Source organism: Eleutherodactylus coqui, chromosome 5 (genome assembly GCF_035609145.1).
Source record: "Eleutherodactylus coqui strain aEleCoq1 chromosome 5, aEleCoq1.hap1, whole genome shotgun sequence".
Classification (NCBI taxonomy): domain Eukaryota; kingdom Metazoa; phylum Chordata; class Amphibia; order Anura; family Eleutherodactylidae; genus Eleutherodactylus; species Eleutherodactylus coqui.
The window spans coordinates 125,985,863-126,013,560 of NC_089841.1; the positions used below are offsets into that span (position 1 = coordinate 125,985,863).

At 44.3% G+C, this 27,698-nt stretch overlaps 1 protein-coding gene across 2 annotated transcripts in view; it reads right to left on the reverse strand.

Moving 5' to 3' along the window:
• LOX (lysyl oxidase) overlaps positions 1-10,027 on the reverse strand; it is a 79,462-nt gene extending 69,435 nt beyond the window's left edge. For both annotated transcript variants that reach the window (XM_066603110.1, XM_066603111.1), the window contains exon 1: positions 9,190-10,027. In XM_066603110.1, coding sequence (XP_066459207.1) covers positions 9,190-9,853 — 664 coding nt within the window. In that variant the 5' untranslated portion in view covers positions 9,854-10,027. The remainder of the gene's footprint in view (positions 1-9,189) is intronic.
• Positions 10,028-27,698: the final 17,671 nt, after the last annotated feature.

Below are 27,698 nucleotides of genomic sequence, written 5' to 3' on the forward strand. Positions count from 1 at the left end.
CCTCATCCTCCTCATGCTCCTCCTCCTCCTCCTGTACGCGTTGAGAAATAGACAGGAGGGTGCCCTGACTATCCAGCGGCATACTGTCTTCCCCCGCCCCCGTTTCCGAGCGCAAAGCAGCTGCCTTTATGGTTTGCAGGGAATTTCTCAAGATGCATAGCAGAGGAATGGTGACGCTAATGATTGTAGCATCGCCGCTCACCACCTGGGTAGACTCCTCAAAATTACCAAGGACATGGCAGATGTCTGCCAACCAGGCCCACTCTTCTGAAAGGAATTGAGGAGGCTGACTCCCACTGCGCCGCCCATGTTGGAGTTGGTATTCGACTATAGCTCTATGTTGTTCATAGAGCCTGGCCAACGTGTGGAGCGTAGAGTTCCACCGTGTGGGCACGTCGCACAGCAGTCGGTGCACTGGCAGCTTAAAGTGATGTTGCAGGGTACGCAGGGTGGCAGCGTCCGTGTGGGACTTGCGGAAATGTGCGCAGAGCCGGCGCGCCTTTACGAGCAGGTCTGACAAGCGTGGGTAGCTTTTCAGAAAGCGCTGAACCACCAAATTAAAGACGTGGGCTAGGCATGGCACGTGCGTGAGGCTGCCGAGCTGCAGAGCCGCCACCAGGTTACGGCCGTTGTCACACACGACCATGCCCGGTTGGAGGCTCAGCGGCGCAAGCCAGCGGTCGGTCTGCTGTGTCAGACCCTGCAGCAGTTCGTGGGCCGTGTGCCTCTTATCGCCTAAGCTGAGTAGTTTCAGCACGGCCTGCTGACGCTTGCCCACCGCTGTGCTGCCACACCGCGCGACACCGACTGCTGGCGACATGCTGCTGCTAACACATCTTGATTGCGAGACAGAGGAGGAGGAGGAGGAGGAGGGTGCTTTAGTGGAGGAAGCATACACCTCCGCAGATACCAGCACCGAGCTGGGGCCCGCAATTCTGGGGGTGGGTAGGACGTGAGCGGTCCCAGGCTCTGACTCTGTCCCAGCCTCCACTAAATTCACCCAATGTGCCGTCAGGGAGATGTAGTGGCCCTGCCCGCCTGTGCTTGTCCACGTGTCCGTAGTTAAGTGGACCGTGGCAGTAACCGCGTTGGTGAGGGCGCGTACAATGTTGCGGGAGACGTGGTCGTGCAGGGCTGGGACGGCACATCGGGAAAAGTAGTGGCGACTGGGAACTGAGTAGCGCGGGGCCGCCGCCTCCATGATACTTTTGAAGGACTCAGTTTCCACAACCCTATACGGCAGCATCTCAAGGCTGATGAATTTTGCTATGCGGACGGTTAACGTTTAAGCGTGCGGGTGCGTGGCGGCGTACTTGCGCTTGCGCTCGAACACTTGCGCAAGCGACGGCTGGACGGTGCGCTGAACTACACTGCTGGATGGGGCCGAGGACAGCGGAGATGAGGGTGTGGGTGCAGGCCATGAGGCGGTAGTGCCTGTGTCCTGAGAGGGGGGTTGCATCTCAGTGGCAGGTTGGGGCACAGGGGGAGAGGCAGGGGTGCAAACCGGAGGCGCTGAACGGCCTTCGTCCCACCTTGTGGGGTGCTTGGCCATCATATGTCTGCGCATGGTGGTGGTGGTGAGGCTGTTGGTGTTGGCTCCCCGGCTGAGCTTTGCGCAACAAAGGTTGCACACCACTGTTCGTCGGTCGTCAGGCGTCTCTGTGAAAAACTGCCAGACCTTAGAGCACCTCGGCCTCTGCAGGGTGGCATGGCGCGAGGGGGCGCTTTGGGAAACACTTGGTGGATTATTCGGTCTGGCCCTGCCTCTACCCCTGGCCACCGCACTGCCTCTTGCAACCTGCCCTGCTGATGCCCTTGACTCCCCCTCTGAAGACCTGTCCTCCTGAGTAAGCGTTGCACACCAGGTGGGGTCAGTCACCTCATCGTCCTGCTGCTCTTCCTCCGAATCCTCTGTGCGCTGCTCCCTCGGACTTACTGCCCTTACTACTACCTCACTGCAAGACAACTGTGTCTGATCGTCATCGTCCTCCTCACCCACAGAAAGTTGTTGAGACAGTTGGCGGAAGTCCCCAGCCTCTTCCCCCGGACCCCGGGAACTTTCGAATGGTTGGGCATCAGTGACGATAAACTCCTCTGGTGGGAGAGGAACCGCTGCTGCCCAATCTAAGCAGGGGCCCGAGAACAGTTCCTGGGAGTGTTCCCGCTCCTGAGCAGGTGTCATTGTAGTGGAGTGAGGAGGCTGGGAGGAAGGAGGAGCAGCAGACAGAGGATTCGGATTTGCAGCAGTGGACGGCGCAGAACTGCGTGTTGACGATAGGTTGCTCGAAGCACTTTCTGCCATCCAGGACAGGACCTGCTCACACTGCTCATTTTCTAATAACCGTCTCCCCCGTGGACCCATTAATTGGGCGATGAATGTGGGGACGCCAGAAACGTGCCTCTCTCCTAATCGCGCAGCAGTCGGCTGCGACACACCGGGATCAGGAGCTCGGCCTGTGCCCACACCCTGACTTGGCCCTCCGCGTCCTCGGCCGCGTCCACGTCCTCTAGGCCTACCCCTACCCCTCAGCATGCTGTATTACCAGTGATTTGATTTCACAGGCAGGAAATAAATTGGCGCAAGACTGCAGGCCAAATATAATTTTTTCCCTTTTTGGAAAACGAAAGGCCCCACTGCCTCTAGTGAATGAATAATCTAAGTTTAATAACTGTGCTGTGTCCCTGCTAATGTGTCACAGAACGTGAGGGTAGCAGAGTTATTATAACTCTGGCAGAGCAGGTATTTTTTTCCCAATTAAGGAAAGCAAATGGCGAAGCCAGCAGTAAAGCGTAGCTGGGTGCGTCTGATTTTTCAACGTTGTTCACGCAGCTCACACGTGTCCACAGCCCTTAGGACGGACAGAGGCTGGACAAATAGATTTGTTTTCAGTTTTTTTCCACCAAAAGGCAGCACTGCGTATATTCAATGAACATGAGAAGTTTAATAACTGTGCTGTGTCCCTGCTTATGTGTCACAGAACGTGAGGGTAGCAGAGTTATTATAACTCTGGCAGAGCAGGTATTTTTTTCCCAATTAAGGAAAGCAAATGGCGAAGCCAGCAGTAAAGCGTAGCTGGGTGCGTCTGATTTTTCAACGTTGTTCACGCAGCTCACACGTGTCCACAGCCCTTAGGACGGACAGAGGCTGGACAAATACAATTTTTTTCAGTTGTTTTACAAGCAAAAGGCAGCACTGCGTATATTCAATGAATAATAACTGTGTTGTGGCCCTGCCTACACAATTCTTTCCCTGCAGTATCAATGGAGGGTGCAATGCTCTGCAGAGGCGATTTTGAGAAGAAAACAAATATGCAGCACAGCTAACAGCAGCCAGCACAGTACTGCACACGGTTAAATATGGCCCTAGAAAGGACCGTTGAGGTTCTTGAAGGCTACACTCACTCCTAACACTCTCCCTGCCTATGCAACACTTCTGTCCCTAATGCCGGGTGCAACGGTCTGCAGAGGCGATTTTGAGAAAAAAAAATAATTGCCACTGCTAACAGCAGCCAACACACAGCTATCAGTGGCCCTAATAAGGACCTTTGGGGGTCTTGAAGCCTACACTAACTACCAATTCTTTCCCTACAGCAGCTCCGGTACAAACAGCACTGTCCCTCATCTAACTCACCAGGCATCTGAGGCGAGCCGCGGGAGGGGCCGACTTTTATATTAGGCGGACACCTGATCTCCCCAGCCACTCACAGCAGGGGGGTGGTATAGGGCTTGAACGACGCAGGGGGAAGTTGTAATGCCTTCCCTGTCTTTCAATTGGCCAGAAAAGCGCGCAAACGTCTCAGGGAAGGAAGTGAAAGTAACCAGAACACCGCATGGTGTTCGTTACGAATAACGAACATCCCGAACACCCTAATATTCGCACGAATATCAAGCTCGGACGAACACGTTCGCTCATCTCTACTAAACAGTGATTAAGGGAAAACACTGTTCTCCCAACAGGTGAGGGTCCAGAAGCTGAGACCCTCACCTATCAGATGTATGTGGTATATTTTAAATAATAACTACAAACTTCTCATTTACCGTATCGTAAGGTTCCCCAGAAGAACTGCCTATGATCCAATGACCCTGTTCTTTGATGCAGGCAAGCCACTCTCCCCATAGAAGTCAATGAAGAGGTGGCTGTGTTTGAGCATGGTCCTCTCCATCAAGTCTACATGAGCGACAAAAAGAGTCGAGCAAGCAATGCTAGTTTTTTCTGTAATTTCTATAGTCTTTAGTTGAGAGGGTAAAGCGGAATCACAGCCACCTGTTCATTGACCTCTGTGGGGAAATCAACAAAGGGGGTGAGATCAAACCCGAGAGGCACTTATTGGATATGCTGTGGATGGAATACAGGGGTATTCCAGAAATTGTACATTTTCTTCAGCTATTCACTAGATAGGCGAAAAACTGACAGATCAGCTGGGACCCCACAGATCACAAGAATGGTGGGTTCCACTTGCCTCACTCCTAGTCACTGCTAAAACACTGCTCTGACCAGAGTGAATTGAGTGTTGGCCACGCAAGTGTGGTGCTGCGCCATTCATGTTAATGCAGCTGGAGGAAACAGCCGAGCACTATAGCTTAGCTATTTCTGTCAGCCCCAATGAAATTAATGAAGTGGCATTGCGTAAGTGCAGACAGCACTCAATTCACTCAAGTCAAAGCAGCTTTCTTGCAATAATCAGCAGTGGCTCAAACATAACTCACCACGTTTTTGGGATCATGGGGGTTCCAGCAGTCGGACCCCATGATCTATCACTTTTTACCTATCCGGTAACCTAGTATTTTAGGCTGGAGAGAAACAATATCAATGGATGAGGGAAACTAAAAAAATGCCCTGTCTCAGAGCTGTTGTACGAAGATTCAGTTTTATCACCTATCCACAGGATTGATTATAAAACTCGAATTGGTAGAAATCTCAACGCTGAGACCCCCATTGATCCTGAGTACAGGAGTCCCATACCCCTGTCCTCCTCACTGCAGTCTTGCTGCACCCCCTGCAATGAGAAGGAAATTGAATAGAGCACTGGTCGTGCAAGAGTGGTGCTGCTCCATTCTTTTTCATTGGACCTGCCAGAGATACAGTAGCCAAGTGCTTGCACTCAGCTACTTCCCTCAGCTCCATTGAAATTAATGGAGCGGCACCATGTATGCACAATTGCCACTCCATTTAGTCTGATGTCACCGCGGGTGGGTGCTGCAAGCCTACAGTAACAGAAGAGGGGGACATGAGATCCTGGTTCTTGGTGGGGGTCTCAGCGGTAAGACCCCCACCAATCTGAATTGTATCACCTATCCTGTGGATTAGTGATAAAAGTGAATCTTGGTACAGTCCCTTTAAGGTGTCATCTATATGCTGTAGAATGCAGCTTACATTGATCATAAGCTTTATTAATTCTTACAGCCCATTCTCATCAAGAGCTGCATTCACAAATCCGCGAGATTACATTGGGCTCTGACCTCACATCTCTTGGCAGCTCCCTACTGTTTCAGTATCTGTGCTGAAGTGATTTGTTAAAGCCCATTTAGATGTACCAATTGTCGTTGAAAAATCAATATAACGACCGATAATCATTACGTTTAAACACTCGCCGCTGCAAAGCACTGAACGAGAAGTGAACGATTTTCAACGATGATCTGCCCATCTAAAAAGGCTGCACGAGCGCGAACAATTGGGAATGATGATGTCCCTCGCCTGTGCGCTGGTTCAAACGAGAATCGGTTCGTGTAAAAGGGGCATTAGTTTGCATCTTGGTAAGTTTGGTATTTACATGCACTATGCTAAATCTCGCAAAATGACATTTCCTGCATTCAAACAAGTTTTCTAACCTCCTCACTAAATAAGAGTCTTGCATTTATTTAAATGTTATTGGTAAATTCACCTGTTACTAGGGCAGATAAAACGTAATGCCTCTCTGCCATTGCTGTACACCTCAATGCTCAGCGGAATTTCTCAGTCAATAGGCAAGTTTCCAACCTGCACACTTGTAATAGCCAAACGGCACAGCTGAACTATGCTTCCCAGCAATTCTTACTGCCTAACGCATTCTCCAAATGCTGCCACCCATACAAATTTTTCTCTAAGTTATTAGGTTTAAGAAAAGTCCCAAGCAGGACAACTTCAAGGCTATAGCTGACCTACTCACTTCTATGAGCAACCACTGAGATGGTCAAGTCATGGGCTCCTGCAGATGTTCTCCCCAAATCTTAAGAAAAGGAAGGTAGATAAAGAGCATGGAGGAAAAACATCTGCTTCTGCTCAGCCACTCCTACCTGACACAAAAAGTGGCCAATTCCAGGGGTAGCTGGAATTATTATTAGGACAGCAATGGTTAATAGGCTAACAGTATTCTGCATTTTTAAAGGCGATAACAACAATATCTTACTACATGAGTTCTATTACTTGATAAGCTACTAGTAAGGGCTAATGCCCACGGACGGATTTCCTCCGCGTGGAACGCGGCAGAAATCCATGGCGTTTCACCGCAGCTATTAGGTTCTATTGAGCCTAATTGCTCAATGCTCACGCTGCGGAATTCCATTGCGGAATTCCGCATCGTGAAATTACACGCGGCATGTCCTATTTGTAGTCAATGGAAGCCGTCCGTCACGCTATACTTCCACTGTAGCACAGCAGAAGTATAGCATAAATACGCACCCCGCCCACCGCCGGCCGCGTCATATCACACTGCCGGCACATCATGCGCACCGGCGCGTCATTGCGGGAGCTGCACAGTGGATCTGGAGGTGAGTATGAGATCTTTGGGGGGGGGGGGGGGGGGGAGCGCCATGACGGACTTTGCTACGGAATTCCGCGGCCATGGACATGAGCCCTAACCATAGACCATGTGCAAGAATCCTAATGAAAAACAGATACTGGTATTGTCTTCCACTGCTCTCTAAAGCATGCATGTCAATCACAAGGGCAACGGGCCAAACCGGGCCCGCCACTTCATTTTATGTGGCCCGCCAGCTGGACAGCATCTGCACAGGCATTGCAGTCACCAAGCCTGCAGCAGCAGTGGAGAGTCTGTGACTGCTGACTCCCTCTGGCGTCTACGTGTGCCATCTGCACAGATGCTGGGGGAGAATTCAGTGGCTGCAGATGCAGCTGCCACCGCCTGACTGCGCCTGTAGGCTGGGTGAGTAAAATGCCTGTAGGGATGCTGCTTGGCCAGTGGCCAATGGGGAGGGGGGTTGTCGCTATTACTGCTAGGACCAATATAGAGAACACTTACTTCTGGAGCCACTATGGGAGTCACTATTACTACTTGGGCCACCATGGAGGGGCACTATTACTACTGGGGCCACCAATATAGGGGACACTAACTGCTGGGGTCAATATGGGGGACACTATTACTACTGGGGCCCTTATGGGGGACCCTATTATTATTGGGGTCACTATGGGGTTCACTATTACTACTCGGGCCACTATGGGGGTCACTGTTACTACTGGTGCAACTATGCAGGTCACTATTACTATTGGGGCCACTATAGGGGTCACTATTACTGTTAAGGCCCCTATGGGGGTCACTATTACTACCAGGGCCACTATGAAGGACACTATTACTACTGGGGTCACTATGGGGGACACTATTACTACTAGGGCTACTATGGGGGACACTGTTACTACTGCAGCCATTATGTGGGTCATTGTTGTAATATAGTCTTACTCTTACAATTGGCCCTTTGAAGGCAACCATAAGGCTCATATGGCCCTCGCTGAAAATGAATTTGACACCCCTGCTCTAAAGGGTCACTGTACAATTTTCCTTATTGCCCCTCTTTCATGCGCCTTATTTTCATCATATCTCTTCTTGGGCCACTCTCACACAGGCGTTTTTTTAGCGTTTAGCAGCCATTTTCAACACCCACTAAGAACGATGCAGTAAGTCTCCATTCATTTTAATGGGGCCTCGTAGACAAACTTTTTAGCTCAACGTTTTTAATGTGCGCTAAACCAAATGCTGTATGTTCTATTTTCGACGTTGCAGCACATTTTTGATGCCCTGCATCGCCCATTGAGATAAATGGGGTGTGTTAAAAAAGTGTTAAAAAAAACTGTAAAACATTGTGTACAGCGTATTACAGCATTTTTAACGCAGCTTGCTATGCCACTGGGAGGGGGTGACATCATCAGCCTGCTTTGTCTGCGTTGTTACTGCACAAAATGCGCCTAAGGTCACTCTCACACGCTGCTCTTTACCGTGATTAGCGCCGTGCTAACCGCGGTACCATGCCGCCATTGATTTCAATGGGGCCTTGCAGACGTGCTCGAAAGTGGTGTTTTTAATGCTGCGATTTTAGAGTGCTGTCTGTTCTATTTTCACGCATTTTAACGCTTTTTAACACACCTCATCACCCATCAGAATGATGAGATCTGTTAAAAAGCGCTGTCAAACGCTGTAACATGCGTTCAAAAACGCCACTCAAAATCGCGCTAAAAATGCCGCAGTTTCGAGCTGCGTTTTCTGAACACATATGTGAGCGTGGCCTTACTATGCCTATCCTTTATCTCCTCTATGTGTCTGGAGATCATCATGGTAGCATATTGTTGATAACAAACCCTGGGGATTCAGACGACTCCAGTGAATTTGTATACCTACATCTTAATGCAGAAGTAAGGAATCTTCATTGTATACTTAAAGGAATTCTTTCCAAATCGGTCGCACTGGATTTATTATGTTTGCCAGCTTAGTGTAGATAACTATAAGTATCCTTACATAGACTTCAGAATTTGCAGATGTGTTTCATTAACTCTTTATGAATGAGTTGCAAAAGTATGTAGGATGCTATATATCATACTGTACTGCTACTATATCATGTTACTATGAGAATCAGCCCATGACCTGCATTGTGCACATTTTATTTACTATGCAGTCTTTTAACCTGTGCATTACAATCATATATGGTAGAACAAGATGGATATGCAGTGCCTGGCATATTTAATATCATTGACAGTCAGTCTACATTTAGAGACAAACCTAGTATGCTGGAGCCCCCTTGAGGCTCTGTTTTGTCTCAAACTTGGTGAAACTTATACAATCAAAATGCCAATACGTCTGTGTAATATAATGCTGTTATGTTCATATTTTCCAATGTATAGACTTTTATACCTTTTTTACATATACTGTATGACTATAAATTAGAATATCTGTTGACATTCATCTATACATTGTCATATCTTACCATACTGATGATACCGGGTACCGTAGCCAGGTCGTTGTCTGTCAGATGACCTTGGCCTTTCGTAGGTGTCATAGTAGTTGTAATACGGATTGTCATCATTGTACTTGTAAGGGTTATATGGATCATCTCCTTGCATCATGTCCAGTCTGTCTCTGTTGCTTGTACTTGCATTTACTCTTTGTGATTGCTGTGGACTTGATGGTTGTGCAGCAGTATGTCTCCTATCAGTAGCACTGTCTTGTCTGGTTCTTTCTCTACGAGAAGCATCCTCTGCTTGACTTCTTGGTCTGCCAGCTTGGAACCAGAGACGTCCCGTAGTCTCACTTGCCTGATTTGTGCTTGTGGTTTGTCGAACTTCATGGTTTTCAGGTCTGGAAGCTTGTGGTCTCCCTGAAGCTCCTGTGGATGTACTATTTCTGCTGCTTAATACCATCAAGGGATTGTGATGTGAACGAGATGAAGTTCTTCTCCTTGGTGGCTGATACTCGGAGCCCTGGCTCAGTAGGCTGTATACTCTCCCATTGTTCTGCCACTGCAATCTTTGTCTCCATGATGGATTTGGACCAGCAGTTATTCTCTGATTTTGGCAGGTGCCTTGTAAAATACAATATATTAGGAAGACAACAAGATGCAGTAAAAGTAGGCTGACTTTTGAGGAGTCCATTTTCCAAATAAAAGTCTGAAGAATTAAAGTTTCAATTAAAAAGGGACAAAAATTGTAGAAGTAAGAGAAAAAAAAGTAGAATGCCGAGAATAGAAGCAGTTATTGTAAATGAAAGAGTAGCAGCACGTCTGTCTTAGGCTAAGGAGACGAGTGAGCCACTTCTCATATTTCTATAGCTTTGCTGGTGCTTGTACTGGTGAGCGAGGGGAGGAGTGATGGGAGTTTTTAAAGTTTCTGGCACGTTTTATAAAAGTTATACAGGACTTATTGGCTGGCTGCCCCCTCTGTTATTTGTTCATATAATGCGATTGAGAATGTGCGGCTTAGCATATCTACAAGATCTGTCTATCCAGAGGGCATACAGAAACACGAAGTAAAGATTAATTTCTTAATGATTTACTGTAGATAAGGGGTAATTTACACCTGAATATACATAAACCTTAGAAGATATGAGGCTACTTTATATAGGTTGTACAACATTCTACAGCATCATTGACAGAAATAGGGTTTGTACACTTCTCAGCTCATGATGTCAAACATTTTAAGGTTTTAGTAAATTGCAAATAATGTTATTTTTTATTTCTATTTTAGCTTTTTTTTTGTTTTGTGATCTTGTTACTTAAAATGCATATCTACAATTGCATCCACATGACCGTTACATATATGCAGTTATTTAACTTTGTCCGAAAATCAGGCAAACATTGCGACCATCTAAAGAATTGCATTCCAAGGTATTCATTCAGATTAACGATTTTTGGGCATGTAAAAAAATTGCGCCGTGAAATATAGCACATTGGCGGCCATTTTTGGTCGCTGATTTTATAGCAAAGATAGGTCATGCCCTATCGTTTGCTGGCATATGCTGGAAGCTACCATAGACTCCTATGGAAGCTGAAAAAAAGGGAGGGGAGGGAGTTTAGCTGCGTCCAACGCTGGGAAAAGACAGCCGGCTCTATTTAAGTATTAGCAGTCATTCCGAGGATTTCTGCCGATCGAGGGATTTCCACGCTGCAGTGTATTTTTTTGCCGATACGCAGCAGCCGCCTGCGTGAATGGTAGAAAATATGCAGCTAAAGATCGGGACTTGATCGCAGCTATTCTTCATTCATGTGATTTTACAGCGTGTACGAGCAACCATAAAAACGCATATGGTCGTTTGAATGAGCCCTTATTTTATGCTGCATAAACGATGGACAAAGAGCTGAACAATGATTGTTCAGTGTAAATAGCAGCCGTTCCGTATTGAATCGCCGCTATGTTAGGTCAATGGAGAGGGGGAGAGTGAGGAGTAAAATCTCCTGCAGCCTCCCCGCCCCCCTGCATATTAGCTCCTGTGCAACAGCATGGGAGCGACTGTATGCGGGGGTGAATGTAGGGCATCGTTTGCCTGACATTCGCCTCATCTAAATGGGCCTTTAATCAATCCACTGGGCTGAGGAATGTGACTGTTTATTATGTCTGTTATCTCTTCAGCACATAGAAGAAGATTGAAGCAGACTGCACATAGAAGAAGATCGAAATCCTACCTCTGCAGCAACACCTATTGGATGGCAACATTCTTATAATTAATTTCTGAATTTTATGAAAAAAAAACAACAAACAAATAATGATGGGGAAACGGACACCCATCTTGACCTCCTTCAGACCTTTTTTATATTCTCCATTTATGCAAGAATCCCGGGCTGAGGTTCATTTCATTCTTGAGGATATCAAACATGGCCATAAACTTATACTCGCAAATTTTTCTATGATGCTGTGATTTGAAGTTGCCCTTCAGTATGATAACTCTCATCTGCTCTATGCTATGTCTGTGATCGCAAAAATGTTTTGCCACAGGTAATTCCGTCTTTTCCTCTCCAATTAAGTGGCAATGAGATCTCATCCTGGCTCTCATTTTTTGTCCTGTTTCCCCAATATAAATCCCCTTAACAGGACATTTACCGCACCGAATTAGGTAAGCAACATTGGATGTAGAACATGTGAACGTCCCAGGGATCTTATAGTCCAGCTGTGTGTTAGGGGATCCGTAACCGGTCTGTGGTCAGTACATATGAGCAGGTCTTGCAGCTCTTTACATTACAAGGATAATTTCCTTTTTGTGTGTCAGAGGGCAATGAACTCCTGATTATAAAGTTCCTCAAATTAGTAGGTTGCCTGGATGGTTGCCATGGATGGGGACGGTCCGGGAATATGGTTTTCAGACAGTCATCCTTGTGTAGGGTATGATGGAGTTTCTTTGCAGTCTTCCTTAGGACCTCTAGCTGTGAATTGTAGGTCACTACTGGAGGCACATGTGCATTTTTTTCTTTCTCCTTGTATTGGAGTAGTTAATTTCTGGGTATCTTGGTGGCTCTGGTGATTTGGTTATCAATTAAAGTGGGGTGGTAGCCCTAATTTAAAAATGTCTTTTTGAGATTGTGTAAATGTTCCTCTCTGTCTGTTGGGTTGGAGCAGATCCGGTTGTATCTGATGGCCTGGCTATAGACAATGGACTTTTTGATTTACTTAGGATGATAACTGTCCCATCTGAAGTATGTGGGTTGATCAATTGGTTTACTGTATAGGGATGTCTATATTGAGTTGCTTGAAAATTTTATGGTGGTGTCCAAAAAGTTGATTTCTTTATATGAGTAGCTTAATGTCAGGTTTATGGTGGGTGAAATGCATTGAATCTCTCATGGAATTTTATTAGTTCCATGAAGGTGACAATCACAAGTGTCCAGAAATTCCAGGACAAAGTTTTGTATTTCATGGTCTGTAGACCCCAGGAAAATCCTCAACAGTCCTAACTTGTCCACAAACAGTTCTATACAAAAATTCTATACATTTCCATAAATATTGATTTTCTTCTAAGAAATCATCTAAGCCTTTTTTGAATCTGTCAACCTTTCACTGTTTGAACTAGTTCCTGAAGTAACTATTTCACGGATTCACAGATCATATGGTACAGTAGCAATCAAAGTGATTCAATTCTCATTGCAAATTAGGTTAATTTGCCAAATTTTGAAACTTTCAGCTGCTTTAAAAAAAAAGGAATCACACAAGAACAATTTAAAAATCTCAACATAATATAACAAGTGGTTTCTCTAAAGTGAACATAAAATGCCACTTTTAATGACTGCTGCAATCTCAAATTTATTCAACCACTTCAAGACAAACATCTTTTGTACTTAGTTAAGCTCTGTTTTGCTGTTATGACCTGCTGCAAGCGTGAGGTATAACCAGACACCAGCTTCTGACAACAATCCTGAGGAATCTTAGCCCATTTCTCATTGGCATTGACCTTCAGCTCACTAATATTCTTAGGTTTGTGTTCTGCAACCAGCAAAGGTTTTCTTTGGGGTTCAAGTCAGAGGTTTATGACTGCCACTCCCGAATCTTACAGGACTACTTCAAAAACCAAGCTTTAGTGGACTTTGAGGTCTGCTTGGAATCATTGTCCTGTTCGAAGGTCCAATGACACCCAAGCTCCAGCTTCCTCACAGAAGGCATGACATTTTCTCCTAGGATTTCCTGAAACTTCAATAAGTCCATCTTGCCCTAGACAAGCTGCAAGTTTACAGTGACAGAGGTAACAAAGCAGACCCAGAGCATCACCAAGCCGCCAAACCTCACTGTAAACAGTGTGTTCTGATGACAATATGCTTCATTTTTTCTCCTCCAGACATACTGCCGAGCCACAGGCCCAAAAGGTTCCAGTTTTGTTTCATCGCTCTACAGAACAGAATCCCCAAACTTCTGGGGCATTTTTATATGGTTTTGAGCATACTGGATCTGACTTCTCTTGTGCTTTTGGCTCAGTAGAGGTGTACGTTTTGGAGTTTGGGCATGAAAACCTTCAAGATTTGGTATGCGTGTTATTGTGCAAACGAAAACTTCAATGCCTGTTGCCACCAAATCTTGCAGGTCTTTTGCAGTCATTTAAGGATTTTTGACCATTTGGTGGCAGCTTCCTTTTTCTGCCACGTCCAGGTAGGATAGCCAGTGTTACTTTAAGTTTGAACTGGCACACTATGCTTTCAGCTACATTCCTAGAAACGTTTTGTGGCTTTGCTATCTCTGTATCTTTTTCGTTGTTTGTGCAAAGCAATGCTCTCTTAACGTTTTAGACTACTCTCTTGACTTAGCCATATTTCAAACATGCAATCAAACGTGACAGTGAAGAAAGCCCTAGCCAGTCCAGGAATTTAATGTGTTTTATCTCAAAGACACCTGATGCAGCTAATGTAGCTCTTGATTAGTTGCATTAGGTGCCCTTAAGACAACAACTGGTTTGCAAATGTGTGCTCTTATGAGAGTTGCTATTGAGGGGGTTGTAAATTTCACATATAAAGCTAATTTGCAATGGAGATTGATTATTTTTTATTGCAACTGAACAGAAGCCTTGACACTTCTGGAGAATGAACCTTTTTTTCTCCAGACAGAGGGAGTGTCACTGGTCTTTTCAGATTTTACATGGAACAGATTTTAAGCATACTTTTTCTATGGGCCATTTATATACTTATACAAAATAATTTGAAATGTCTGTTCTTAAGACTAAATACGTTTACTTCTTTTGATATATTCTCATAACTAAGATTCTCTAAGCATTTTATCCGATTAGTTTACCTTTTCACTCTCCATGGCATCCTTTATATAAACCGCTGCCCAGGATTGAACTAAATTTTTCAGTTAAGGCCGTACCAATGATTTATAAATTGATAATTATGCCTATGCCACTTTTAATACATGACAATATTCTGCTGGCCTTAAAAGTAGCTGAATGGCATTACATGGTGTTATTTAATCTATGTTAATTTTGCTGTACATCTACAAGTATACACAGTTAGGGTCCATTTACACAGGACGAATGTTGGGCAAACAATGCACGACACTCCTCCCTGTGTGTCCGCGCTGCCGTGCTGTCACACAGGAGCTAGTAGTGTTGGCTCACTCACGGAGCGCTCAGCAGGGGGGCGGGGCAGTGCAGGAGATTTTTCTTCTCTCGCTCCCCCGACCCTCTCCATTGACATAACACAGCGGCCATTCACTACTGAACGGCCGCTATTTACACTGAACGATGAGCGATCAGCTGATCATTTATGCTACATAAATGATGAGCATTGAGCTTATCGCTCATCGTTCAGTGTAGATAGCGTCCGTTCAGTAGTGAATGGCCGCTGTGTTATGTCAATAGAGAGGGGCGGGGGAGCGAGAGGAGAGAAATCTCCTGTACTGCCCTGCCCCCATGATGGCCACTCCGTGAGCGAGCCAGCACTACTAGCTCCCGTGTGACAGCACGGGAGCGTGACCACACAGGGATGAGTGTCGGCCACTGTTTGCCCGACATTCATCCTGTGTAAATGGACCTTTACTACACAACAAGTGACTCTCACAGTTTTACTCCCAGTAGGACATGCAAGTGCATACACATATTAGTACCTAGATGTATAGATTTGTTATTATACATATTAAATCTTGTTTGCCAAGTGAATGTTTAAACACTAAATTTGTCCAAATCAGCTTGTAATGGCTAGGTTGATGGTTGAACAACAATGATCATCTGGTGAATGATAGTTTTGCCGACAAAGCCATACACATTTTAATAATAATAATAATAATAATAATCTTTATTTGTATAGCGCCAACTTATTCCGCAGCGCTTTCAGGCATGGATAAATGCAAAACAATACAACAATTACAATATAAGGTACATTGGGTTAGACACAAATGGGTTGAGGGTGGTACAGGAGGTGCAGAGGTTGGGGAACATAGGCAATAGGAAATTTTATGTACAGATCATTTATCAGAAGGCAAACAGGGTGGAGCACCATAGGGAGGGGCGAGGGACTAGGTCAGGAGATTTGGTATGCTTCCCTGAAGAGGTGCGTTTTTAAGGCACGTCTGAAATTTCGTGCATCGGGAATTGTCCGGATGCCTTGGGGTAGAGCGTTCCAGAGGATGGGTGCTGCTCTGGTGAAGTCCTGTAGGCGAGCATGAGAGGTTCGTATTACAGGGGTGTTTAGTCTGAGGGTGTTAGCCGATCGGAGTGAGCGCGCTGGGTGGTGTACTGACAGTAGGGAGGCGATGTATGGTGGTGCAGCGCCATGCAGAGCTTTGTGAGTGAGGTAGAGGAGTTTAAATTTAGTTCTGCAGTGGATGGGCAGCCAATGCAGCGACTGGCATAATGCAGAGGCGTCTGAATAACGACTGGATAGAAAAATGAGTCTAGCTGCTGCATTTAGTATGGATTGGAGCGGAGCGAGTCTAGTGCGGGGGAGGCCAATGAGTAGCAGTAGTCAAGCCGAGAGTGGATGAGCGCAACCACGAGCGTCTTTAGCGTGTCCGTGGTTAGGAACGGACGTATTTTAGCAATATTTCTGAGGTGCATGTGGCATATTTGGGCCAGAGATTGGATATGGGGGGTAAAGGAGAGGTCAGAGTCCAGTGTGACCCCAAGGCATCGGGCATGCCGTCGGGGGGTTATGATGGTGCCAGACACTGGAATGGAGATGTTGAGGGAAGGTCGGTTAGAAGGTGGAAAGACAAGGAGGTCAGTTTTAGAGAGGTTTAGTTTGAGAAAAAGGGAGGACATAGTGTTAGAGACAGCGGACAGACAGTCGGTGATATTTTGGAGGAATGGTCCAGAGATCTCACGAGAGGAGGTGTATAGTTGGGTGTCGTCAGCATAGAGATGGTATTGGAGGCCGAATCTGTGGATTGTTTGTCCAATTGGGGCAGTATAGATAGAGAAAAGAAGGGGACCAAGGACCGAGCCCTGGGGTACCCCGACAGCGAGAGGAAGTGGAGCAGAGATAGAACCAGCAAAGGAAACACTGAAAGAGCGGTCAGAGAGGTAGGAGGAGAACCAGGAGAGAGCAGTATCCTTTAGACCAATAGAGTGGAGCATAGTGAGAAGGAGATTATGGTCGACAGTGTCAAATGCAGCAGACAGGTCAAGGAGGATTAGTAGAGAGTAATCACCTCTCGACTTTGCAGTCATCAGGTCATTTGTTACTTTTGTAAGGGCAGTTTCGGTCGAGTGTAGAGAGCGGAAACCAGACTGGAGGGGGTCGAGGAGTGAGTTGTCAGAGAGAAAGCGAGTAAGCCGAGAGTAGACCAGGCGTTCCAGTAATTTGGAGATAAAGGGGAGGTTTGAGACGGGTCGGTAGTTAGCAGCATTAGTCGGGTCCAGAGTTGGTTTTTTAAGCAGAGGGGATATAATGGAGTGTTTGAATGAGGAGGGAAAAGTGCCAGAGGTTAGGGAGAGGTTGCAGATTGTGGTAAGGTGAGTAATGAGAGCTGGGGAAAGGGAGCGGAGGAGGTGAGAGGGGAGAGGGTCGCTGGCGCAGGTGGTAGGGCGGGCAGTGGAAAGGAGCCTGGAGACTTCTTCCTCTGTCGTTGGTTCTAGCGTAGATAGTGAGTAGGTGCTGGGTGCAGTGCTGATGGAGCTGGGATCAGGGCTAACCATGCAGCTTTCAGAGATTTCTTTTCGAATGTGGTCAATTTTTTCTTTGAAATAGGCAGCTAGTTCTCCAGCAGTCAGGTCTGTTGCAGGGGCCTGTTCCTTGGGGCTGAGGAGGGAGTGAAAGGTCTCAAAGAGTTGTTTTATTACATATTGGTTGTTAGAGTTACCCAACCTGGCCATACGTGCTTAATAACACTGGGGAATTGACAAAGGATATTTCTGAAAGTGATCTTTACAAAAACAAATTAAATTTTGGATTAAAAATCTTTCCATCCGAGTGTTGGACAAAAATGTAACTCATGGTCAACTTCTTTCCAGATGATAACAGTCTGTCATTGGTCAGCTAAAAAGATTGTTAAATTTCACCCGATGATCAATCACTTTGGTTGAAATCGTCCATTTTCATCAACTTTAGTCTAATATGTATTGGCACTTTAAGGCCAGCTCTGATCACATTGAACCACTTGTATTTTGAGAAGAATATTGTATTTTCTTTCTTCCTTATATTTACTCTATTTTTCGCAGCTCTTGTTCTTAGGCTGCCAGTTGCTTCCAGATTTCACTGTCACAAATATTGTGAGTCATGGGCAGGAGACATAATTTTTACTGTACCTTGGATTTAAAAATAAGAACAAAATGTTAGTTTGGACTAGGAAATAAAGATTAGTTTTTACAGACATTGGTAACAAGTTATTTCCTTAATACATCACACCCTACTTGGGTAACAGTGACCGCAATTGGTATATTTTTATGTTTCTGGTAATTTCAAGACATAGCACACCATACAGGGTTTACCATTATCCACAGCACAACACTGGGGGGTTTAATTCTGTAATTTAATGACTTAATTATTATAAGGGCTCATTCTCACGGGTGTATGGTCACCCCGTATTACGCAGGCCTGTATCCTATGTATAATACATGATGAATGAAGGCAATAAAAGTCAACGGACTCTCATTCTTCCATGCACACCTATGTGTGGCCACTGCCTATCAATACACAGAAGAAAGAAATTGCAGCATGCTCTATTTCTCTGCGTAACATATGCAGCTCTTGTATGGGTTGCGTATGAAACACTGTCCTATGCATACAGGCAGCATTTCCATACGCATCACTGCTTTGAACAGAGTGAGGAATTAAAAAAAACACACTGCGCATGTCCATGACTGCATCATTCACAGGCATGCACACTGCCATACATAGCCCACATGCCGTCTCTGCCGGCGGAGCATATGGGCTGTAATGTGTACAACCCTGTGTTAATGAACCCTTAGAGTTTGGCAGATTTTGAATAAGACTAGGACTACAGGGTGACTTTGGCCACAGATTGCAATGTTGCTGCACTATAACTGAACCTAATATAAGTGAAAATGATCATCTTGCAAATTACAAGTTGCCGCAGTAAGCAACCAGAAGAAATCGAGAGAGTTTGGTAGTGTAACTTAACGTACCTGGTATTTTTTGCAAGAAAGAAAATACTAGAAAAAATGTTAGTAAAAATATATGAATTGAAAAAGCACTACCCAAAAATACCCCTAAAAAACACATGTAGCCGTTAAAAAAATGCGGTTTCCTTTTTATATACCTTTTTTAGGGGCAAAAATAATTAGATAAGTAGACAGTATAGAAAAAGAAGGTGGAGCAACCCAAATAGGGAAGGAAAAGGATGTGAGGACTATGTCCTTCATAGGGGTGTATGGACTGGATCCTTTAGGTAGGAGAGAGCTCTCCTTAAAACAGGTGCAGCCAACCCCAAACAACCGTCAAGACCTCCATTGTGGACATATAGACAACAGATACAGGAAGGTTAAAAAATTGGTTATAAGGCACAACCTGGGAAAATATGTGACTACACTAAGGAAATGTTGCCAAACGTCTCTGTTTATTGTGAAGCCAGAATATACAAGTGTTTTAAAGGTTACCAAGCCTCTTCCTGAGTATTTTCTGGGAATATATTGTGCCAGCAGCAGTTGCAGAGGATTGATGGCCGTTGGTGTTCAGCATGTAGATTGATGAATGCCGGAGTCAGGCTCTCCTGGTGGGTGGGTCACTTGGAGGATCCCTCCCCTGAGTTCCCCAGAGTGCGGATGGAGGGAAGGCAGCTGGTACAATATGTCCTCATATTGTAGCCTCGAAACACGTAGATATGTGGGTTTCACAATAAACAGAGAAGTTTGGCAACATTTTCTTTGTGTAATCACATATGTTACCAGGTTGCGTATCCTACCCAATTTTTTAACCGGCCTGGTATCTGTCAACAATTAGATAAGGGCAATCCCACCAATCAGGAATTCATGATCTTCCATCAAAATGCAGTCAATGTTTGTGTGGTGAGAAAAAAAATTAAATCTCTTTTCAGCAAAATGTAAACTATTCTTGTCATAAATCTTATTGATCAATTTTTTAAGTGATTGATGGTAAAGCAGAAAATATTGGAAGAACATGGCCACCTCTCTTCCTGAGAAAAAGATACCAAATCTTTTTCAAATCAGCAGCCCCGGTTGAACTGTCTTGCTGAAAGATAACATTTACTAATGCTTTTTATTACTGGAGATCCTGTGATAAACAAACCCATATCTCATTTTTTGTTTTTGCTTTCATTCCCAGGCAATGAGTCATGTTCCCACCGGAATGGACCTCTCAGGCTTTATTGCTGATAATACATTTTTTCCTTCACACTTGAAAAAGTTTACTGCACAGTTTGACACCAAGTCACAAGGCTCTCCAAATATCAACCCAGCAAGTGACCAAAAATATTGGGCAATTATTACATGACTCATTTATTAAAACTGTCTTATTAGAAAACTGTCCTTGTGACTTCAAAGTTTAGAAAGTTAAAAAATAATTAAAAGATATAGGCCGCCTGCAGACGGCCAGGTCGGATCCGGCTGCGAGAATTCTCGCAGCGGGACCCGTCCTGCGCCCCTGCAGGGACCAGCGCATACTCACCTGCTTCCGCGGCTCCGGCTGTTTGATGTGCCGGCTGCTGGGCAGCCGGAGCATGTGCAGACCGCAGCTGGCGGCCGGGGAGGGAGATTTCTGTGCGGGGCTCTGTGAACCCCGCACAGAAATAGAGCATGCCGCGATTTGTTTGCCACGCGAGATTTTGCGGCTGTCTAACGCAATCCTATGGCAGCTTCCACGGGCGGAAATTCTGTGGGAAATCCGGCCGCGGAATTTCCGCTCGTGTGCAGGAGGCCATACTCACTTAATCTTGCAGGCTGCACTCCCCCGCATGGCTTCCACATGGTTTCCGTTCACTTCAGGATCCAGCGGTCACATACCCACCTAAGCACATGATTGTTGCGGCTAACCACTGGTCTTAAGCTGAATTCACACGAGAATATCGTATTTACGTTCACATTTGTGCTGCATTTTTGCAAAATGATCTTTGCATATTTTTGTGCCCAAGTGCATTTTTAGTGTACTTTTCACACGCTCAAATTGTGTGCACATAAAAAAAAAATCACACAACAATGCTCGCAGCCATTGAAATGGCCAATTAGTGTGATGAGTTCAATATGTGCTCTTTCCCTGCGCAAATGTGCATAAAAATATTGCATTGTGTATATTTTTTTGCACGACCAAACTGCACACGTAAAATACGCGGCGTGTAAATGAACCCATTAAAATCAATGGGTTCTATTCTCTGCATATTGTGTACACAAATGTTTTCTGCACAAATGCACACACAAATATGCTCATGCGAATCCAGCCTTGATGCTACTGAGATCAGTAATTGTCCGCAGCAGTCATGTGCTTAGACTGGCACCTCACTGCTGGACCTGGGTGTGATGTGGGAGATTAAAGGACCAGAGTAGCTGGGTACCCAAGAGGTGAGTATCTGTTACTGTATTTCCCTCAGGACCCAAATACAAGTGCCGCCGCTGCCGGGGGGTCCAGAGCAGATGCACCGTTTGGCTATGGTTAAAGTGGCCCTGCCTACAAGTCATGAAAATGTAGGTCGCATGTTTATCAAAAAGGAAAACTACCGGCTAAGGCTCTGTTCACATTTGCGTTGGATCCTACTATTTTGTCTGGTCAAATGCTGGGGCAGCATGATGGAAACCTGATGAACGCCATTATAGTCAATGGGGTCCTTTAAGGACTAAGTTGTATCCATCATGTGGCAGATCCATCTTCCGCTGGCATTCAGTTTTCCTGTTCCTATGGCAGAACAGGAAAACATAATGCCTCGATGCAGATGTGAATAAAGCCTAACATCCCTTTTGAGTTTAGCCTTACAAATCAGAGTTTAGGCTGTGTATTGTATCAGTGTTAGAGACGGTTTGGAGTGTGTTTCACATGTAGATTTGTGTGCCTATGTGTTATGCACAATATTTGATGCAGAATTTGCTATGTGCATGGAGCCTCAGAGCAGTGATCGCGAACCTGTGGTTCCCCAGCTGTGCCGGAAATACAGCCCCCATTCTAGGAAGACATAGGTTGTGGACTGCTACCTTAGGGCTCCTTCAGACGAACTTATATGCAAATGCGCACACTTCGGCGTAACGTATTTGCGCTATGAACAAGGTTGATTTTCCCTGCATGTTTGTGCATTTTACTGTACTTTATTGCGCATCCAGGGTCTGTTCATATGAGCGCACAACACCTACCCCCCACCCTGATTTAAAAGGCTATTTAGCCTAACGAGTTCCAGATGTGTTCTTTCCCCCAGTTTTACAAATTATTGCGTGCGCATTTGTGCATCCACCCCTACCGTAGACTTCTATGGGGCACTTTGGTGCGCAAATGTGCACAAAATGGAACATGTTCTAGTTTTGTGCACACACAAGACATATGTGAGCAAAAAAAAGGAAATTTGAATGATCCCATTGAAATCAACGGTTCTATTCTCTGCGTATTGTGCATGCAAATACATCCATGTGAAGGAGCCCTTAGAGACATTAATCAGGAGCTGTATAACAATTCGAGCGAGTAGTACCTTAGCCGAGTATCTCCACGCTCGTCTCTAAAGATTTGGGGCCAGCGCGGGTGACAGGTGAGTTGTGGTGGGGAGCAGGGGGAAGAGTGGGAGAGAGAAATCTCCCCTCCGTTCCTCCCTGCTCTCCCCCACTGTCCCCGCCGGCCCCCGAATCTTTAGAGACGAGCGAGGAGATACTCGGCTAAGGCACTACTCACTCGAGTAATGTGCCTTAGCGAGTATACTCGCTCATCTCTAATAGTGACCCTTTTGATTGGTGAAGCTGGGGAGAACTGTGGCTTTCTTTCCCTGATTGTGAGCTAGGTATGCTTCCTTCTACCATCATACATGACATTCTTTTACTTATTTATCAATATAACTCAATAAAGTATTAATATTGATAACAGCTGTGCACAAAACATTGTGACAGATGTACTACTGACTTAGTAAAGTCTTGTTTTCACTGTTAGGACCTCAGTTAAGCTATTGGACCATGCCTAATACAGTCATGGTGACGATTAAAAGGAGGATATTAGTATTTTTCCTTTAGTAATACTTTCCCTTTTTACCAAAAAACAGAGACAGAACAAATGTAAGATGATTCATCAAAACTGTGTCTAATTTTATTCTCTCCATACACCAGGTGTCTACAAAAATCCTGCACATAAATGCAATGTGCTGGCTGTCACAATATGATTGCAGAATATTCTGGAGTCGAATGGCAGAAATCAGGTTCATATTTGACTTGTTGAATCATCATGTGCAAAATTCCACATACCTGCATCATGTATGCTCTTACGGGTGAAATACAAGCATTTCATGGGTTACGCTCAGTTTCCATTTGTACTTTTGTAGTTCAGTTTTTTGACTCTGTCATAGGAGATGAACAACAAAGATCATGGAAGTGCCGAATCCGGCAACTCGCTGATATGAATATTACATGTCTATCTACGAAGCTACTTGTGCTCTTCTCTCAGCCAATGACCTTTAACTATCATCCTCATGTATTTCACATTCTCACTCCCATCCCACAGGCTTGCTCCTAACATTCACAGTGTGAAGCATACATTGAAAACACATTTTTCAAAATGACCATGTCATGTAAACTTGTGAATACCTTGATGGTGATCCTGTCTTGTCGACACCTATAACAATTCAGGACCATCTCTTTATCGCTTATCAAGTATTAAATAACTCCAGGTCCTTATCCTCCTATAACGAATCTGTGTCTGGAGGTACTTGGTTGCTGTGTGATGTCTTTGTAGTGCCCAGTTTATGTTTTTTAATACATTTAATAAAATACGTTTTTAGTGGTAGTCACGTCTGTGAATTATGTCATGTAAACTTAGTTCATGGCCCATACGCTACCTAATCGGGTCACAGATATATCCACTCCTCATATCCATGTCCTCAGTTACCTTTGTTACATCACTCTGCACTTTATATGTTGGCTTACCCTCTAGATAGTGATTTTATGTACTATATTTAAAGTCCTCTTGCCGACACAAGCGTCCAGTCCCCTGAGCAAAAAAAAAAAACACCTTTAATCTATTGTATCACTTTTCCCATTTCATTTAGATATCAACTCTTATGGGCAGAGACCTCTCTCCTTTTGTCTCAGTGTTAGTTTATTTGCGTTGATTACATGTTTTTTACATTTTTTGTTACCTTCCCAATCGTAAAGCATTATAGAATGTGTTGTTGCAATATAAAGATTATATATTTAGACTTGCAGTAATAATTAAGTGAACCCTTTGGAGTTACCTGGTGCTTTGCATTGATTACTAATAAACTATGGTCTGATTGTTATGTATAGAGAAACACAATTTAACCAAATTAATAACATACAAACAGTTAAGGCCCATTTAGACAGAATGAATTCGGGCAAACGATGCCCAACACTCATCCCCGCACATACTTGTTCCTGTGCTGTTGCGGAGAGGCTGGAGGAGATTTCTCTCCTCGCTCTCCCCCGCCCCTCTCTATTGACATCCAAAGTGTAGGGAGAAAAAGTAAGTGAAACTCTCTGTTCATAGCTTCTCCAAAAGCTAATTGGCAAAAGGTGCTTCAGTTAGAAAGAAGAGATTGGAAGTGTGGGCTTCACAGGTGCTTTGCTCATTAAATACAGGGACATGAATCACTATTCTCCGTAGGCCTGAGCATCCTGTTAACATCACTTCAAGATCACAACCACAATATTGAAAGGGGACAGAAAGAGATCAAGGGTAAAATCAAAAAACTCTACAAGTGGCAAACCCCCCTTTTCATAGGTCCATTATTTAAAAAACACTGAACAAGAATGTTGTTTGTGGATGGACACTATGAAGGAAGCTGCTGTTGCAGTCTAAAAGAAACATGGCAGCCCCTCTCAACTTCCCCAGAGACCACCTAGATGTTCCACAATGATTCTGGGAAAATGTTTTATTAAGTGAGATAAAAGTGGAACTTTTTAGCACACATGCACAACGCTACGTCTGAAGTAAAAAGAACACTTCACACCAACACCAACATCCAAACTGCGAAGCATGATGGAGGAAGCACCATGGTTTTGGGCTGCTTTACTGCTTTTCAGGGTCTCAACATCTTGCAATTATTGAGAGAACAATGAATTGTTAGTTGTATCAAAATATTTTACAGGAAAATGTAAGGGTTGCCGGCCATGACCTCATACTACAGAAATACTGGAGAATGAAACAAGACAATGATCCGGAGCACACAAGTGAAGGCAACATTTGTGCTTTGGAATGATCAAGTCAGAGTCCTGACCCTAACCACATTGAGATGCCATCGCATGACCTGAAGATGGCTGTGCACACAAGACATCCCAGTAATGTTAATGAACACATTTGCAGGGAGGAATGATCAAAAGTTTCTTCTCAACCTGGTGCAAATCTCAAATGCAGCTGCTGGAGATGTTTAGAGGAGGTGATTGCTGCCCAAGGGGGGATCTACAGGTATTAACTTTAAGGGACCCCTTTGTCTCCCTGCACTTTATGTGCTCAATAACAGACATGAATGGTACAACTGTTTGTGCTTTATTAGTTAGATTATGTTTGTCTATATATGCAAATTAGATAGCAATCGGACCACATTTTATAAGTAATCAATGCAGAGGTCCAGCTAATTTCAAAGGGTTCACTTAATGTTTCTTGCATCTGTATATTGAGGATACATATTGTACAAGCAGAGCATTTTCATATGCTAAATATCCCCATTCTTCAAATCAATAATAACAATTGTGAAGACTTAGTAATTGCATACACATTTTCAAACTGTATAATTCATCATAAAATATTGAAAGTGGCAGAACAATTAGAGGTTGTGCCATGGAAAGTGAATACCTGCTCATTTTTATTACAGTTTGCTGTCACCTCGGATATTATACATCAGAAATAGTGGTGCAGGAATGCCAAGTATATTACTGTTTGTTATTTTCTCACTTTTAAATCCTGTTGGCAGGTACTTTTCAGAGCTATAAAACCCATTTAAGACTCTGCATTTTGATAAGTACATTACATCCACTCTGGTCTTTCGCAGTCAGGCTGGGCTTACACCGGTGGATTCGGCATCCGTGTGGAGGATCCGCGGCAAAATGCAGGCATTGAAAAGCATGTAGTTTCATTCACACTCGTAAATACGAATTGTGAGCAAAAGAAATATTGCAGCATGCTCTATTTTGCTGTGAACTCCATGCGAATGGCCTCCATTGAAGTCCATGGAGGCTGTCCAACCTGTAACCCATTCGCAATTAACATTGCATATGGGCTACGGGTACCGGTGTCATCGAATAGCGATGGCACAGGAAATACAAACATTGGAAAAAATACTACTGCGTATGACCGATGGCGAGCCGCCACAGTCATCCACCCTACAGAGAAATCAGGTATGCAGGGTGACTGGCCAGGATCACATGTGGAATCTGGTCTGCCCATGTGTGCCCGGCCTTATGATATTAGTGTAGTAAAAACAGAAAGTTGCCATTAAAATGCATAGAGCTGTTCTGCAATACCAGACATAACTCATGAACAGAATAACTCATTTTTGGAAGGAAAAAGCAGACCCTTATTTCCAATACCGGACAAACTCTTAAAAAATACTTGTAAATACAATTTATAAGGATAGTCACATTTTAACCTTCATTGCCTTTAATTTTTTACGTATACTGACAATCCAGTACTTTCAGATCAATGGATTCAATGGTTTCTCTGACTAGCTTAAAAGTTATTATGGTTATTAGCCATTATCACTATAATTGTAGAGATTTAAAAGAAATTAAATCAACCGTGAAATTTCAATGTGGGTCAATGGAAAAAAAGCTAAGGTTGCAATGTTTGCTATGGCTGGAATCTATGTCTGACAGAAATACTGTAACATGAGCCTGCCAGAAAAAGGAAATTATTCTTTATGATGAAGCACCACTGCTCAATAAAATTGTAAAGTGCTTAAATAAAACTGAATTACATTGCGCAATGCAAAAACCTGGATAATGAAGCCACTTCCTGTGCAGCTGCCTTTCCATAAATTAAGGCACCTAGTGTGGGATTAGTGCTGTAAGCTTTGGGTGCCCAAGTCATCAGGACCTTCAGTAATAACCAGTGATGTGGCCTGTAGGCTGCATAAATTCAACACCCCTGCTCAGCACAAAGGATGGATCCACTAGGATTCACTGGCCCTTTAGTGAGCGATTCCTACACTGATTGGAATAATTCTCCATGGGAGAGGATTTCCAATTGTAGGTCAATATTTCTGCATGTATTGTGCTTATGTGCTATGAATGACATTGTGAAATTCTTATTTATCAAAAACAGAAAGTTTGAGTCTGCAAATCCTGTCCAGTTTTTAAGAATACTGAAGCCAAGGACATTTGATGTTTGGATGACCTCCACACTAACCTAGATTTCATGAAATCTAATGCAAATGAGTTTAAGAAGAAATCTGAAATTTGACAGGTGTTGGCAGATTAGGAGTAGAAGAGAATTTCAGTATTAAGTACATAAAACAATAGTAAATGATACTGCAAATTCCTATACCGACATGTATGACCATCTGTAGAAAAATGCATGATGACAAGCAAGATTAAAATGAGCAAGAATACATTTATTTATAAATAAAGAGAAATCTGGAAAATAGAATTTACCCTTATATCTTACTTATATCCTACTCTTAAAGGAGATGTCTCGAGGAAGCAGTGAATTTTTTTTTTTGCCCAGCCCCCCTAATTAAACATACATTACTAATTACCCCTGTAAATTACTTTCCTAGCTGGTTTCTACTTACCGTTCCAGCGTTTCAGCGACTTATAAAACTTTTTCCCAAGATGGCCGCCAGCTCTTTTCGCATCGCTTGCTGTAGCCCGACGTGCGCGCTCCCGAGACGCTACCAGCTGTGTCTCCATGGCAACCAGACGCCCCGCAGCCGCCGACCGGACCCCAGGAATGAACATGGCCGACCTGTCACCCACCGCCAGGCAGCA